The sequence below is a fragment of the Gopherus flavomarginatus genome, chromosome 8, assembly GCF_025201925.1.
Source record: "Gopherus flavomarginatus isolate rGopFla2 chromosome 8, rGopFla2.mat.asm, whole genome shotgun sequence".
Taxonomy (NCBI): Eukaryota; Metazoa; Chordata; order Testudines; family Testudinidae; genus Gopherus; species Gopherus flavomarginatus.
The window spans coordinates 97,343,558-97,361,628 of record NC_066624.1 but is presented as its reverse complement, the minus strand read 5'-3'; the positions used below and the strand labels follow the sequence as shown (position 1 = coordinate 97,361,628).

Genomic DNA, 18,071 nt, shown 5'->3' with positions numbered 1-18,071 from the left:
AACCAGTTAGGAAAATACATAACTAATGATAACAGATCTTGAGCCTAGACCTGGGCAGAAAATGATTTTCCCATCCTGTAATAATTTGAGATTTCAAAAACATTTTCCCAATCCAAATGGGGACAAAAAGTCATCCCCAGAAATTTCTGCTAATTTAAAATCTTATTTTTTGGTGTGCAGATCAAAATATTCCATTCTGAATTTCAGTGTCTCAAAATTCTTTGTTTCTATAATTTAACTTAAATTTCAAAACAAAACATCTTTTCAACCAAAAAAACTGAACCTTTTTTTTGTTTTTGTTCAGAAAAATATCAAAAGGTCCTGTTTTGACCATTTCAAAACTTTTTTGTCAAAAATATTTGCAAACACAAAATGTGTCAAAACTGACACCATTTCTGCAAAAAGTTTTGGTTCTGAGGATCTAGCCTTTTCTGATGAAAAATGTTTCTCAAAAAATTCCTGACCAGTTCTAGTTGGGCCTCTAATGAATATATAATTCTTATTGTTTTCTTGACAATGTGCCTTATGTAATTCTTATTGTTTTCTTGACAATGTGTCTTATGTCTTACTTGGGTAATTGTTTTAAAAACAGTACATACAAAATAATGTAATTCCATTTCCAGTACACATTTCCAGTGCTCCATTAAAGTACTGTGGAAAATGTAAACAAGCATACACTTAACTAGAAAGGGGCATGGTAAGAAAAATAGAACAGTCCTTTGAAAACACAGGTTCTGCTAATAAATATGGCTTCTTAAAGGGTTCTTTGGTAAGCAGCTCTTATTCCAGTTAAAAACACATATTATAAAAAACAGTAAACACGGTGCACCATTGCAAAATAGCATATGCCAAAGTTGGTTCTTTGTGCGTCAGTTGCTGAGTAAACAAACCATACCTTTGTCCAAAGACAGTAGGTATTGTCCGTAAATGAAAAGTCCCGAGCGTAACGCATTACTTGCAATATCTATGGTTTTTTGGGCAGTCACTTTTGCCTTGTATCGCATTTTTCTAGCACAGTGTTTCCCAAACTTCGGGCGCCACTTGTGTGGGGAAAGCCCCTGGTAGGCTGGGCCGGTTTGTTTACCTGTCCCGTCCACAGGTCCGGCTGATCGCTCTTTGGCCCCAGTGATTGCTCTGGTTCGTTGCTCCAGGCCAACGGGAGCTGCTGGAAGCAGCACAGGCCGAGGGACGTACCGGCTGCTGCTTTCCGCAGCTCTCACTGGCCTGGAGCACTGGGAGCTGCGATTGGCCGAACCTGCGGGCGTGGCAGATAAGTAAACCGGCCTGGCCCACCAAGGGCTTTCCCTACACAAGCGGCGTCCCAAGTGTGGGAAACACTGGTCTAGCAGTTAAAAACAGGGCATCAGATTCTCCTCTCTCACAGTCTGAGCCTGGTATACATTCCATTCACTTCAATGGAGTTACTCCTGAATTACACTGCTGTAAGGTGAGAATCAGGGCAGTGTGTCTTTAAAAAGGAGACTTAAAATGACAGTAGCAGCTAGTCTAGGCCCACTGACAGTTGTTTGTTTTTGGGTAACTCCAGGCCACCACTGCTTCTGCCCTCATTTACATCAATGTAAACTGAGAATAACTCCACTCATGTCCATTGCGTGTCTATGTCTACTAAGTAGAACTGGTGTGAGATCAAAATTAGGTCCTGTGTCTTTCAGGCTCAAAGCACCGTTGGTTAATTAACTGTTATAGTCACAGGAATGTTTGGAATTACTTTCAATAACAGCGTAGTGATGGACAACAATAGTCAGACTTCCATTATGCCTAACAAATGCCAACCAAACCGCTAATCGCTTTCAACAGATCACAGCTGGAGTTCAAGTCTCAGGTAAGCAATAGCGACCTCCTACTGACTGGGCAGCTAATGACTATCTAGAATTGTTCAAGACCTCAGGTGAAGCTTGGGATGCTTTATCTGGACAGTGTCTGACTGCAGAAATCAGAGACTATCATAACTGCAACTATGAACCTTTTAAAAGGAAAACCATGGCCTTTTCCAGCAGTGTTGCCATTAGTTTGTCGTGATGTGTGAAAGAGAGCTTAAGCAGCAACATATGGAACTTTTCGCTACATTCTGTGCCACTTTTGAGTAAGTTCCACTTTTTTACCCAGTCAGACTGAGAGGTTGCTATGAACAGGCTTATAACTTCTAACCGATCAGAACAATGGCACAAACTGGTGCCATTAAATCTTTCATCCCATGAGGGTCAGAACACGGTAAATGTAGAACAGTGGTTCTCAGACTGGTCTGCCGCTTGTGCAGGGAAAGCCCCTGGCAGGCCCAGCCGGTTTGTGTACCTGCCGTGTCTGCAGGTTCGGCCGATCGCAGCTCCCAGTGGCTGCGGTTCGCTGCTCCAAGCCAACAGGAGCTGCTGGAAGCGGCAGCGGGACAATAGGGGCTGCTGGAATCCTTGGCCACCACTTCCAGCAGCTCCCATTGGCCAGGAGCAGTGAACCACAGCCACTGGGAGCTGCGATTGGTCGAACCTGCGGATGCAGCAGGTACACAAACTGGCCAGGCCCGCTGGAGTTTTCTGTGTACAAGCAGTGGAACAAGTTTGGGAACCACTGATGTAGAACATTGTATTTTTACAGTTACTTAGTCCTATATTTAAAGGATATAGTATTAACTGTATTTTCAGTAACCATGATCACTTTGTTTTACAAAGTGATTAACAGATAACATTGAACAAAGTCAGAACCATTTTAAATTCTCAGAATTTAAAGTCTTACTTCACCAAACTGGGTAGTACAAGCACATTACAATGTCTTGTTTAAAAGGAGATAAATTTTTTCTTAAAATCACCAATAATCAGACATCTCTGCCTGCTTCTCACACCATCCACGAAAGATATAGCTTTCTTCTGAAATGAAAAGGGGCTGTGTCTTTGACAGCTACTGAATAGTTTTGACTTTGACAAACCAGCAAAACTAAATCTATTGGATAGCGCATGAAGAAAACCCACAAAGATTCCATTCTGTCCTCTGGTAGATAGACTCTTTTACATAAACCAGATCTAAGCTTGAGACCTCCAAGTTCAAACAGGTATTATCACCAGTCCCATTGCCAGCTGGGTTTAGAAAGCTACTGGTATTTAATGTGGCTCATTGTAAATGTGTATATTACTTTTTTTATCATGATAGTCTTGAAATAGTTTGCTAAAAATATTTCCCCTCACATGTAATTCAAACAATACGTGACAACAGCAATCTGAAAGAATATCCAGAGTGAATAAATTGAGAAATAGGAGGTTAAGAACAAATAAATGAAACAGGTTAGAAGTTTTAAAAAGGGATCCAAACTACTTATTGGCCACTGTTGTCTTCCATGAAAAAGTGTGAATATTTCAGCACAGTTCAAACTGAATTCAAGCAGTTCTTGTACTCAAGTTTAAATACTGCCTGTGCCTATAAAACAATTCATTTATTAGTCCAAGCATTACTGTTGTAGAGATCTTGAAAAAGCATTCCCTCTTTCCTGAGTTTGTTCTTCATATGAAGGAAGTTTTGGAGGGCCTCCTAGAGAATTAAGTAGAAAAAGTTTGGGGGCCATATAATGCAACAGTAGGAGATTTAATATAGATTATACAATAAACATTTTAATAATCCAGCCTCCACCAGCAAGCAGAGGACTAGGTGATGCTTGATTCCTAGGTTACAGGCAGAGAGAATGGCCTCAAGAATAACAGCAAAGGCCCCTTGCATTTAGATCTTTCATACCGATGGATCCTAAAGTGTTTCCCAAGCTAAATGCAGAATTGTATGGTAACATTAATGAACTGTCAGCACTGCATATCAGAGGAGAGAGGTAACTTCAACTAAGGACCCTAGGAAAGAGTGCCATGGGGTTTTTAATACCCTCACAAAGCAGAGAGTCTCTCTCTTTTCCAAGGTCTCAGCTGCCCATCTGGCCATCCATAGCATTTCAGCTTGGTATCTCGTAATTAACAATAGGTAGGTACATTGTTGAACTGTGAGTGTATGGGAGATATACATTGATCATTAACTTCCTTCTTCACTTTCCGGAGGCTGTGAGTTTAACAAATTTTAGGCATGCACCGGGGCGGGAGGGGAGGGGGTAGAGGTACAGCTGTGCAGTGGGAGGCATTTACAGTATTACATGTGGTAGGCATTCAGCTGTGCTACCTTCCCCCTCTGCTGAGGGAAACTAATTTTAGGTTGCATCTGGGACTTCAGTGCTCTCCCCCAACCCTGACATGCTGAATAAGTGCATCTCCCAGCTGGTCAATCCTCACCTCCTCCTGGAATGTTCCTATCCACTTTGATGGTTGCAACAGCTAGCTTCGGGCCCTCTAGCCGAGCGGCTATCATGGGCAGCTCAAACATTGCAACCCCCTTTCTGCTGCCAGGGGTTCAGAGCCCACGTTCCAGTGGCACAATCCCATGGAACCCAAATAGTGATGAATCCGGCCTTTCAATCACATCCTTCCCCAAGATAAGCAGACACTCTTTGAAATTTTCTGTCAAGAAGAGCTACCATCTCTTTCCTATGTTACCTTCTTCACAGGTTGGCCCCATCCACTTGGCAGGACACATGCAGCTCCCATTGTAAGGATGACACTGGGATCTTTTGGCACACTGGCACCTCAGAGAGCAGCTGGGGCCGTACTGGTCTGACCTGCATTCTGGAAGGGCAAAACGTTTCAGCAAATGTTTACTGCACAGATCTAAAACTTCTTAGTGTCTCTGATTCAGCTCAGCATTTTGAGTAGAGAAGGAAGTCGGAAAGGAGAGGAAGGAGCAGAAAAGAGGAGAGGGGGAGGATATGGGTAAGGAGAGGAGAACCAGACTTCTTCTCAGGAACCATTAGAACTCTGTGTCACAATGCATTAGAGAAGTCTGATACAGGACACAGGCCCTGAACTTGGTAGAAGACGGGCAATGATGTAGAAAACCCGTGGAAAACAGGGCAGATCAGCTTTGAGCCAATATCAGAGTGTCTGGTGAAAATGTCTCTCGCAGTTTGAAACTGGGGATTTTTCTCCCCAAGAGATCATGAAAATTCCTCACTTTTTCACTGGAAAAAACTGAATGGCTCAACTGAGAATTGAAATTTCATTTGTGATCTCCATTTGTAATGCGGTAAAGCATTGTTGGGGTCAGCTCTGGAATGGGAAGACATCACTGGCGATAGTTATTTGCCCATTCCAAATGGCTGAAGGTCGGGTAACCAGACAGCAAGTGTGAAAAATCGGGACGGAGTTGGGGGTAATAGGTCCCTATATAAGAAAAAGCCCCAAATACCAGGACTGTCCCTATAAAATTGGGACATCTAGTCAACCTAGCTGAAGGTTTTTGTTGGGTTAAAAAGCTGACCTCTCTTATGCCTAAGGTAAATACTCATCTGTAGAAAACAAAGAAAGGAGGAGGACTGATTTTTTATCCTGTATGATTAATTGCCTGAGATCTTGGTACACATCTCCACTGCTCATCTATCATACTTCTTCTCTTAGTACCATGAAAACAATTAGAGACCCAGACCTGCTAAAAATAAGAAAAAAAACACACCACATTTTTGAGAGCCGGTGGGTGTCATTCACTACCTGGTTCTGTCTCAGTGGTCCAGCCCACTCATGGTCAGAAAGTCTTAAAGAAGTTCCCAGTATGAGAACTGTAGCAGGTCTGAGAGTGGATGGTGACAAACTCATGCCCCTGAACTAACCCACTGAAAAGGAGTTGGGGATTTCTTCAAGAAGGCTATTGTAACTTCACAGATTCTTACTGGCTTCCACAATTATCCAGTGCAATTCTTGGCTCTCTATGCATGGCACTATGTAATCTTCACATAAACCAAGACAGGCAGATTCAAACTGAAAATTATTTTATATCACCCTTTATGACCCCCAAGAACCTCTCAGTGCCAACTGGCAAAGGGTTCACTGTCCTGTAACAGTAACTTTTATCAGGCCCGACAAACTCACTACACATCCACACTGCTTTCATAGTATTTATCCAAAAAGGGTCATGTGAGGTGCCTAATAAAAGCTTATGTCATACTGCTCCTCATAATCACTGCTAGAAGTACAGATTATATTTAAGGAGTTGCACTTATGTACTGAAAATATATTTCAAATACTGTGCCCTAGGCTGGATTGACAGGTTTTGCCAGGCAAAGGGATGTATATTCACCTGTTTGCCTAGGTTCTTATGTAGATTAAGCACTGAAGTCAACACAATGGAAGCCTGTTTTGTATATGGAGACAACACCAACACATGAAGGCAATCATGGGGGACAAAACTATGAGTTCCGGGAAATATAAGGACAAGCAAAAGGATATCTTGTTATCCATCACTGAGGCAGCAAAAAGACTTGTGCATTTTGCATTCATGAAAGGTGGATCCCTTCCATTTTGGCTGGTGATGTGGGGAGTCACTTTAGTTAGAAAGTGCTTTAGACTAGGGATTTTAGCCTGTTAAAGATAACTTTAGATTCTAAAAAGTGTGCTATACTTTTTGTTTCTGTTTCTATTATCCCTATTTAGTATCTCTTAAATTTTTATTTCTGTTAATAAACTTCTGTTTTCACTATAACTGTATCTCAGTGCTGTGATGTTATAAAGGACCTGAGTTGTACCAGCCAAGCGTTGTCCACACTGCTCTCTTGGGGACAGCAAACTTGGTAATTTCTGTGAGTATCCAGTGATGGGCTGGATACTACAGGGAGACAAGGGTGCTGGAACTAGAAGTGCTGGGGATGCGGTAGATTTGATGCGCATCTTGCAAAATTCTATTTACCTATTCACCCCAGGCTAGTAAAACATCATTATCCTTTTTCATTATAATCTATCTCCACTGCAAGAGATGAGTAAATAGGTTTTGTGCCTAGTTTTCATCACAACTTTTCAAAGCTGTTTATGCACTTAGGATGCATGCCTGGAGGAAAATGTAGCAGCAGGCTGTGATGGCAGGGTGTTAAATACATTGTAAATAACAGCCCTTCCCCCAAAAAAGAACTCGTTGTAAATATAAAGAATCTTTTCCCTTTCACTGCACCAACCATTATTGTGAATAAAAATGTTTCCAACTGCCATTTCAGCTACTAACCCACGTGTGGGGGAATTCTTCACTTGGTCTCAGAAGCTTGTTTTTTTCAATTAGGAAATGTTATGAGGCAGGGTCTCCTGAACACCTCTGGACCTGATTTTTATTTATGTAATACCACATTTTCATGATAACAACAAAGTGGATTTAAGACATCTGTTTGAAAGTCTGCAATGTTAATTTACCAGAAAAAAGAGACCCCATAAAAGCCTGTTATATTCTCTCTTTTTTTTTAATTAACATTTTGGCTGTTTAATGGGTGCCTTACCAGAGTTCAAATTAAAATAAAGCCTTTTATCTTTATAGCTGCTGCATAGTCACAGCTGCTCACAGTTATATCACAGATGAACGGAGCCTAATTGAAAATAAAAACGCAAATAAAACCTGCTCCATAACTGCCTTTTCATGGATGGGGGTTGTGGCTAGCAGGTTTAAGAAAATAAAAATCCCTCCCTTTCTTTGCAAGAAGCAGAAACTTTGCTCACATTTTCAATGCTAAGATTCCCCCTGGCGTTTCATTTCTGCCTAAAGTCACTGGCAAGATCTTTGGATTCATGCAGACTTACTCACTGCATTGTGTGGTTCAACTCTTCATTCAGACCACAGGGTCTGGAAATTGATTTTTGACCACATGACAGTGCAGCAGGGGAAGCAAGTCATTTTCTTCTTTAGCTTTTGGGTTGCACCAACTTCTAAGTTTCCAGCAATTATTTAACCTCTTCTTTTCATTGACAATGTGCTCCATTTTTAACTGCTTCATGCTATTTCCCAGAAGAAAAGGGACCCTGAAAAGTGGTTCTGGTGTTCAGGAAAATTACAGCTCCAATTGAGATCTTAAAATATCAGTAGTGATTGGGAAGGTTATTTTATCATTTTTTACCTTTTATACTGGAGACCTGATTCTGCTCTCAAGTTTAATTCCATTTACTTCAGTACAGTTACTCCAGATTTCTGCCAGTGTGACTGAGATCAGAATCCAGGATGGGGATTTTAGCTGCCATCCATGCCCTCTCGCAACTACCACAATTTCATTAGGACTCTGCTGTTGCAAAGAAAAAACTAGAATTTTCTCCCCCACTTTTATAATCTTGATACATAGGACAGAATTCTACCTTTCTAAGCAAATCAGTTACCTAGCACACAGTCCAAGGGCCTGCTGTGTGTTGGGGAGTTTACATGGATCAGGACCTCTAAAGGTATGTCTACACTGAAATTAGACCCCTGTGGCTGGCCCATGCCAGATGACTTGGGCTCATGGGGCTCAGGCTAACGGGTTATTTAATTGTGGTATAGATGTTGAAGTTCAGGCTGCAGCCCAAACTTTGGGACTCTTCCACCTCACAGGATACTAACACCCAGGCTCCAGCCCAAGCCCGAACATCTACAACTCCTTAGCCCCAGCCAGCTCGCAAGGGCCAGCTGTGGGTTTTTAATTGCAGTGTAGTCATACCCTAACATAACTTCTCTAGCCCAGGGGCAGCAGTAGCTGCTATAGCGCCTGTATTATTGCTCTCTGGGGACTATGGTCAGTGTTTCCACATGGGGGTGGAATCATAGATCCTTGACACTGCTTTGGCCTTGGTTTGCCAAGCTCTGCCCACAAGTCTGAGTGCAAAAGCAAGCAGAAATATCTCCAAAGTCCAGTTCGCAGCCCCCTGCAAGAGTCCTCCCTAACTCTGCACAGTTGCTGTTTGTGAGTTTCTCAATGTACCCATCAGCAGTGTGCTGTTGTAAACATAGAGGAGGAATAACATTTTAGGGATGGTCCACACACAGTTTTCTACCACTACAACTATCTTGGTTTAGAAATTGATACAGTTAAAAATGGTACCACCTCCTTATACAGGTTCTTATATTGGCATAGCTTATTCCCACAGTGAATAACTTGAATTAGCCATCCTGATAGCAATCCTGCATAACTGCACCCACACAAGGGGGTTGTACTGATAAATTTCTAAGCCAATGTATAGGTACAAAAGTCTTGTGTAAACCAGCCCTGGAAGGGTGTTTCATGGTCTTACCAATGTTGCATTTGTCTCCAGTCCTGCCAGGTGGACAAAGGCACCTTCCAGTTACAGGTTCACATGAGGCTACTCCTTCACAGTCACACTGATGCTGACATTTGTCTCCAAATCTTCCAACATTACAGCCTAACGAAAAGAACACTTTTGTATGTGCTGTACACGCCAATAGCAAGAAACATGTTATTTTGGCAGACTCTTCCATGCATATCTCCTAGAGCTCATGAGCTCTAAAGTGAATCTAGCGTGAACTGCCACACTTTAATGAAAGACTTACAGATGGAAGAGTTTTAATACTTGCAAGCTTTCTTATGCAGGCTAAATCTAATTCAACCTATTGTAGGTATTTGTAACATGCCCCAGCACAGTAGCAGTTAAGTACTTCATTTGATTTTTAATCAAATGACCATCAGAGAAATATTATGTAACTTTCAACATGAGCGGCAAGAATACCCACTTAGTCTAGTTGATACTCTTGTTTGAAATGTTAGCAGCAAACTTAAAACTAAATAGAAGCAATTTGTTTTATGAAATTAACCTGTGGAACTCATCTCATCAATGAGACCAAGTGTTTAGCATTATTCAGAACAGGATTAAACATTTATATAGGACATAAGAATATCCAGAGTAATGAGTAAACAACCCAAGAGTTTAGAGTCTCAGCCAGGGCATAATCCAAGCTTTAATAAGGGTCATGAAGAATTTTTCCCTATAGATAGATTATTCCGTAACTGCTTCCTGCAGATTTTCTTGCACTTTCCTCTGAAGCAGATGTTACTAACCACTATTGGAGAGAGAATAATGGACTAGATGTGAATGCAGTATGGAAATAGCTACATTGTATTTGCTTTTTAATTATCTGAATACCTGATAGAATGTCATCAGTTTTCCTTTGGGAAACATCCTTTCAAAAATGATGAATGTTAGGGCATGACAAGTACAGTGTGATTGTGGACAAGGTCATTGATCCAGATGTTTTGGATAGAACAATTAACAGTGAAATGGTTCATGATAAGATTCCATAATGTCTAAAAATAAATAAAAATACAGAAGCAAGAAGACAGAACACATACGATGCCCAGGCCCAAATTACATAAAAAAGTTTACCCACACCTTTTTCGCACTGGACACCTTCATAACCTGCAGGACAAATGCACTGTCCAGTCACTGGATTGCAAGTAGCTCCATTTTTACAATCACAAGAGTGAATGCAGTTTAGACCATAAAATCCAGCAGGGCAGGCTGGGAAATGAAAGGTTACAAATGTTATTTTGGCAATGGGACAAAAGTAGATGCAGAAAAAGAATACACCATCTTGTAAGTCTGAGAGTTTCCTGCTATGTCTGCAAGAAGAGAGTTAACAATAATAATTATTACATGGACCCCAATCATTCTGCCAGGGACTTGAGCATGTGAGTGGCTTTCAACTTGTGAGTAGTCCAATTGACTTCAATGAGATTACGTGCTTGAAATTATGCACATTCTTAAGTAGCTGAATCAGGGCTACAAAGAGAGACAATATTTAACTGAAACACCAAAAAGTGCATATGACTGCTCTGAGTACATGTATAAATTTATTGCTGGAATGTAGAACTACTCTGTCCCTTGCATTAGGATCCACTAACATGAACCCCTGATGCAAAGTTGAGGCCTTCTTTCTCTGAGAGTTGTCTACTTACTGTGCTCACAAGAGTGACCGTAGTAACCTTCTGGACATTGGCAGCAACCAGTAAACCTGTCACAAGATCCATTGTTCTGACAAGAGCAATTTAAGTGGCAGTCAGAACCATATTTACCCAAGGCACACACTGTTAATAGAAAGAACAAAAAGGTTTTATTTATTCACACTTCACACTGGAAAGATACATAAGGAAATAATACTAGTCAGAAAAGATTTTATAGAGTGAGAACTATTTGTTGTGAATTTCCTTCTCACCAGTGTGAAATTTATCTGCTTTAACTAGGATCAACTTAACTAATTTGTGAGAGAAATATTTTTCACTATCTGGATGTTTATGCAATACTGAAAAGCCACTTTCTTTCCACAATTCCCATTTGTGAATTTGTCTTTCCGTATGATTTATACTGACAGAAAAAAAGTATAATTGCATGTTCTCAGAATACACATCAAATGGCATCATCTCAGTATTTTTTGTACCTACATCAATATTTTCTTACTCTTAAATGTAAAGCATAAAATAAAGTAAGTTTTCTCAGTTTATGTTGTAACATATATGGGTGCCATTAATTCTTAAGTAATTTCTAATGGAAATGGAAAGAACTCTGTTTCACACGCTTGCACAATTAGGTATCTACCATAGTGAACTAAAACACTTCACAAATTGTTGATAGCAAAAGTGATCATGTATCAATATCATCAGCCTTTTTGCAGAAGCGTACCTCCTCCATTGCCATGGCATTCTAGAGTTTCTGGAGCAAGTCACAATAAGTAGGTATATATGGAAACTCCTTGCTTCCATTTCTCACCAAATCCATATCTACCTGCCAGTGCTATGGGTATGCATAAATCAGCATAACTGTCTAATTCAGAGGTCTTTGGGTGGGGGCAGGTACTAAACAAGATTTTCTGTCTTAGGTAGCTCTCATCACCGTGGTATCTAAATCACTGGAGTAAGCTGCACGAAGGGTTATCTTTGGAAAAATATGTAAATACACTTGGATAACTGGTGTAAATTGGCCTAGGTCCCTCAAAGTCAGGAAGCTACATTGATTCACACAAGCTGAGGATCTGGCCCCATGTTTGTTTAATTGCGTTGGGGACATAAATGTTCACAACAATGATGCATGTACCTGCTAAGTCACTATGATTATTCGGAACCTGCCCTCACTATCTGAGGATTGGTTCAATCCTGCTAGTGCAGCCTGCAGGGTTTTTTCATACCTAGATTTGGAGAGCTCATTAACACACAGCTCACAATTCAATTTCCTATAGAGTAGTTTAGTTGTTAGGATGAAAACATCAAGCTACTAGTGACCCTGGCAAATTACTGAGAAGGTCCATCTAATAACAGAACTCATAGTCTTCCAAAAGTTTTGCTTACATTACTGGACAATGCCAGTGGCAGTGCATTATAAAAACTGATACTGCTGCTGACCTCTTCTTTGTTGAGTCAAAAGAGAGAAAGAAGATACTACCTTTCTCACAGTAACTTCCTGTCCACCCAAGTCCACAGGAACAAGATCCATTCACAGGGTCACAGATACCACCATTCTTACAGATACACATTAGCTGGCAGCTGGGACCGTAGCTTCCCTGGGGACACACTACAGCGAATTAAAGTTGTTAAAAAAATTAGCCTCAAAGATGAATGCAACAGAAGGAAACGATGAATGCAGACGGTTCTCTTTACTATACATTATACATACTTGTTGTAACCGGGCCTTTGGCCTTTGGAGATATGTGAACACCTCTGCCCTGTGCTGTGCTTACCCTCTTCTCCACTGTCCTGTCTCTCCCTTCACTTTTCTTTCCATTTAGCTTATCCCCTCCTAACTAACCATTTCTTTGCCCCAAAAGAATTATTGTAGAATGAACATGACATTTGCTGCCATTGCAGTCTTCATTCTTGTGTGTTCACCCCATTCCCGACCCTGTGTCTGCCTGTGTCTGTTTTGTCTATTTCGATTATACACTCTTTGGGGCACAGACTGTCCATTACGCTGTACAGTGCCTGGCAAAATGGGGCCTCTTTCTTGGTTCGTCCTTACTCATTACCATAATAAACATGATTATTAGACGAGATGCATAAGGTAGCGCGACTTTGAGTCACTTTGTGTTACTTTGAATATTTCTATGTTAATACAGAACAAAGAGCAAAGAAACTGGAGCTGCACAGTTTGGAGCAGCTGCAGACTCAGCCCACCAGCTTACACTGGGTTACATTTAAAACTTCATTTTGCTCCAGAGAGATAAGGAAATACAGCGATTGCTAACAGAATGAATTCCTAGGGGCATAAACAATGGCAATTTATTTACATCTGTGGGGCTGAGGTATTTCTTTTTCTGGCTGTTGCAAGTAAGTGTCTAGATTGACAGGGTGCCCTTGGATCTCATTCTTTTACCTTGCTGACAACTGGGTCCAATTTGGCCAGGTGGACAGTAGCACATGCCAGTCACTGGGTCACACTGCCCTTTCCCACAGGAGCACAACAGCATGCAGTCCTTCCCATAGCGGCTTACAGGACAAACTAGAGGAAACATGAACTTTTCTCATTAAACATGCCAGCTGTCCAGAGCTGTGTTTCTTTTTTTAATGCAAGGCTCTTCCTTTTAATCAAGTAGACTCCTCTGAGCTACATTCAGCTTGGTTTTGAATCTGAAGAAATCATTTTTATGAAAAGAAAAGTGTCCAAGTATTTGCTTACTTTTTTCCTCTGAAATTTTACTTGACATTAGGAATCTTCTACCAAACATTACTGTGAAAAAACTGAAGCTTCCTCATGAAAACGGAACCGAGCTCCACTAGAGTATTAAATGGTGATCCCATTTTCAAGTAAAGATTTCTTCATTCCCGTAACACTGATGTTTCTTTTATTCATCAGCAACAGTTTAGATGATCAAAAATACAGTGAAGTGTTAAGTTTTGTAAAAAAGTTATAGTGAACTGCAAAAAGTAATTGAAAAAGCCAACAAGACAGTAATTTTTGATTAGCATTAGAGCCATAAATTATGAATGGTAAACTAGATTGCTACTGTTAGATGGGATTTTCTGAAGACATAATTACTTTCTAGTTACTCAGCTGTTATGGGGGTACCAGTGCAAAACTTCAAGGGCCAGAATGTGAAGCTCTTTCTGATCCACATGAGTATTTAATCACATGAATAGGTTCACTGGCTTCAAACAAACTTTTTCTATAAGTGCTCATCCACATGAAGCCTGAGAAAACCTGCTTCAACACAGGGGAAAAACCCCACCATCTGCACACCCCCAGTTGTCATCTACCACTCCACACTGGAACTCATATGGGGTGTCATCTATCAATAACAACCCATACTTGATGGGGACCCCATGCTGAACACATCTTTCCCCAATCCCCTCTTCTGGCCTTCCAACGACCCTCCAGTCTCACCAAGCTCATCAGAAGTAAGCTCCTCACAGACCAGGCCACACCAACTCAAAGTGGCACTAGTCCCTCCCAGAAAAACAGATTCTAAACCTCCAAACATCTCTATTGCTACAGTGATAAATACTCTCCACAACCTTTCAAAACCCAGGGTCTTACACATGCTTATCACAATACGTAGTATACTTCATCCAGAACATCTAATGCCCCAACAACAGCTATGTGGATGAAACCAGACAATGACTATACTCTTGAATGAACTCACACAGAAGAATGACAAAAGACTAAAAAAACCCATCCCTATCCTACGTGGGTGAGTACCTCAATAAGCAGATTTGGGGCAAAAAAAGGAGGAGTTTAAGCTCCTCTCCCATTTTGATGTTGCTCAAGAAGTGACTGGACACAGAGGCTGCAACCCTGGGACAATCGTGCCTGCTTCACACTCATAAGGAAGAGAAAATGCATTGAAAGAGAATTTTTCACAAAGCTGGAATCTTGATTTGCTATTGAGTGAAGGGTTGGCCAGGATCTGCCTGTTGTTTATATACTAATAAACTACTGTTATCTTCACTATTTTCAATTAATGCTTATTTTGCTCTCTTGGCAGTATATAGATTTAAATTACCCCTTTGATTTTAGTGAACTCTTACTTTTACTGCAGTCAGCACCAATGAAGCCAGGACGACAATCACAGGTTCCTGTCACAGTATCACAGTGGCCTCCATTAAAACATTTACATGCCTTTTGGCAGTATGGACCATAGGTACCTTGTGGACATTCTGTTTTAAAACAGGAAAAAAAGCAATTAGGAAATATTACTTGTGTGACCATACAGTTTCATAGCAAGCTCACTGTTACCTTAAACCTAAATTTTGTTTTCAATCTCTATTTCTAGTCTAATTATTTGTTCTTATAAAACACCAATCTTAGCTTGCAGGCAGAAAGTGACTCCAACCTATGTTGGTTTTCTCCAAACTGCATTTTTTCACTGTACTGTGAGCTGTAATCCTAGTCTGTGAATGGAAGTGTTTCAGAGAAGAGGACATAGGGAACTTCCATAGACTCATGAGTTACAAATACAAATGCAAAACTGGGAATTCTTTTTCTTAAAGGGAGACCTTATCCTATAATAACCCAAATGAAGTGGCCTTGTACCAGAGCCATCCATATACAAGGATAAGCTGTCCATGAATAACACTGCTCTACAGCCAAAATGCTTCTGAAATAAATGTAGTCCAACTTTACTAATTCTGGGTCACTGAGAACGAAAATGATGCTTAAAATTGTTGATTGGCTCTAGTTTTCAAGATATGCTATTGGGTCAGTATATACGACCCTTGACTTGGGAATGGCGGAGGATAAGTGAGTTATAAAGGGAAGGGATCTCAATTTAAACCAGAAATGACTAAAATACATCTTTGACTGGATCTATGAATAAATCTGTGACTGGGTTTGGACAGTACTTGCTTTTGAGGCAAAACAATGAATGATGCAATCTGAAGCTGGTATTGCATCATACATGATATGAATTGCATCATGTTATTCCTAGAAGTCATGGATGATGCAATCATAACGAAGCTTACATCACTCTGCTGAACAAATTGCCCTGTATCAGCTCTAGAAATCATACAGTGTCGTGCTCTCTTATTTGTCAGTGTTTGATTTTGCAAAGGGACACATTTCTGTTTAGCCAAAGTGAGCAGAGATGCCTCGTACTTGTGTGAACAGTGCAGATAACTTCTGCTATGTTTGTGGTGAAGTGACTTTTGCATCACAAAAGTGCAGTCTAACCACTATGGTTAAGAAAGCCTATCACCTTTATTTTGGCTGCAAAATTGCAGATCAGGACAAGAGGTGGGCCCCACACATACGCTGCAACACTTGTGCAACAAATCTTCGCCAGTGGTTGAACAGGAAAAGGAAATCTATGCCTTTTGCAGTGCCAATGATTTGGAGAGAGCCAACAGATCATACCAGCAATTGTTACTTCTGCATGGTGCCTCCAGTTGGGAAAGGTGTGTCAAAGAAGAAAAAGTGGACTGTGCATTATCCAAACATTCCATTAGCTATATGGCCAGTACCCCACGGAGAAGGATTGCCGGTTCCTCATGCACCAGAATCATTCTCACTTGAGACAGACGAGGAAGAGAAAGAGGATGAAACTTCTGGTCCTGAACCATCAATGTCACAGGACCCACATTTTCTCCCATTCTCCTCCTCCTCCTCTGAACCACACCTCGTAACACAAGGTGAACTGAATGACCTTGTCAGGGATTTGGAACTACCCAAGAGTAAGCCAGAGCTGTTGGGCTCCAGACTACAGCAGTGGAATCTCCTGGCAGGCTATCAGGGCAAATGGAGCCCATCAATGCTTGCAGACTATTGCTGGACAGTGACAAGAGATGCTCCATTTAATGAATACAAGAGACAAGCCAAGAGCACCGAGTAGACACTGAATAGGACTAAACTATGTACGTAATAGTTTTTTGCCTTTTGTTTCATAATAAATTTTATTTATATAATCCTTTTGCTGATTTTTGAAGTGTTACATAAACAGGATAGGTGAAATATTATCATGTAAAGCAACCATAAACACATGAAAAGACCTAGCTTTACAATTGATGATTAAAACTCTACTATCTTCACAATATACATAGACATAAAATGTAAAAACTTAAATATCTTAGAAACAGTAGCCAATTAGTTGTTTTAATTGTCATATTTGAATTCAGCACATCAAAATACATAATAAATATTACATTTTATCTCTGAAGTGGACGACTTCTCAAAAATTGTAGACCAGCGTAATTTGTCTGATGCAGCTATAAATAGGCTTTTCAGAGGGCATTTTTGAAGAGCAGTTTATTATGGACAATGCTAAGCAGATATCCATTCTCTCCAAATTTGCATTTATCTAGATAGATATCAGCATTTCATGTTTCCCCATTTCCCTGATCCATTCAATGGTAATAGACAAAGTCATTTCTCCAAAACACAGCTGGTTCTTGTACCCTATTTCAAGGCTCCAGTGCTAAGGCCTGATTCTGATCTCATTTACCCCACTGCCAATCAGGAGGAAATCCTGTGAAATTACACTAATATAAAACTTGTGGAGGAAAATCAAGAATCTAATGTTGATTGATGCATCAGAGAATTAAATAAATTTTCCTTATGTTCACCGTGGGACTAAGGCAACCCAGCACTCTAGGCACACCATGATAATGGGGCCCCATACTGGTTCCAATGCACCACTTGGAGAGAATCAGAGAAAGTAGCATGAGATCCTCTTTCCTTGCCAGGTACAGTAGCTAGCCCCCTCTACCGCTTGGGAGCTGTAGAGACAGGTATGTGATGCCCTCTGCCCCTAGATAGAGTGGTGGCAGAAAGGTGTATCGCTTAGGTGGGAGGGCTGGAACCACTGCACTCTTCCACCACCACACCCATGGAGTTCTTTATGGAGATATGCCTATCTCATACAACTGGAAGGGACCCTGAAAGGTCACTGAGTCTAACCCCCTGCCTTCAGTAGCAGGACCAAGTACTGATTTCTGCCCCAGATCCCTAAGTGGCCCCCTCAAAGATTGAACTCACAACCCTGGGTTGAGCAGACCAATGCTCAAACCACTGAACTATCTGCAGGGGTGGTGGTAGTAGCTCTCTCAGAGCAATGGGTCTTGGAGTTAATATCCCATTGAGATGCATGGGGCAGTTCACCCCTCTCAAAGCTGTTTCAGGCTGTCTGCAGGCTCAGGCATCAGATACACTCAGGTCATGTTTTCAAAGTTTTCTCCACAACTGTGAAGACTAGAAACTTACTTAGGTGAATGCTCAGATTCTGCTGTAACTGCACGATTCTAGGAGATAAGCCCAGCTGCTAGCAACAGCCCT

The 18,071-nt window shown here is 40.9% G+C and overlaps 1 protein-coding gene across 1 annotated transcript in view; it reads right to left on the bottom strand.

The window, feature by feature from the left end:
• Positions 1-2,405: 2,405 nt before the first annotated feature.
• LOC127057291 (multiple epidermal growth factor-like domains protein 6) overlaps positions 2,406-18,071 on the bottom strand; it is a 290,208-nt gene continuing 274,542 nt past the window's right edge. Inside the window, exons 28-35 of the mRNA XM_050966209.1 lie at positions 14,834-14,962; positions 13,182-13,307; positions 12,255-12,383; positions 10,778-10,906; positions 10,212-10,340; positions 9,099-9,227; positions 4,533-4,661; positions 2,406-3,534 (exon numbers count right to left, since the gene is read on the bottom strand). Of these exons, the coding sequence (XP_050822166.1) occupies positions 3,455-3,534; positions 4,533-4,661; positions 9,099-9,227; positions 10,212-10,340; positions 10,778-10,906; positions 12,255-12,383; positions 13,182-13,307; positions 14,834-14,962 (980 nt within the window). The 3' untranslated portion in view covers positions 2,406-3,454. The remainder of the gene's footprint in view (positions 3,535-4,532; positions 4,662-9,098; positions 9,228-10,211; positions 10,341-10,777; positions 10,907-12,254; positions 12,384-13,181; positions 13,308-14,833; positions 14,963-18,071) is intronic.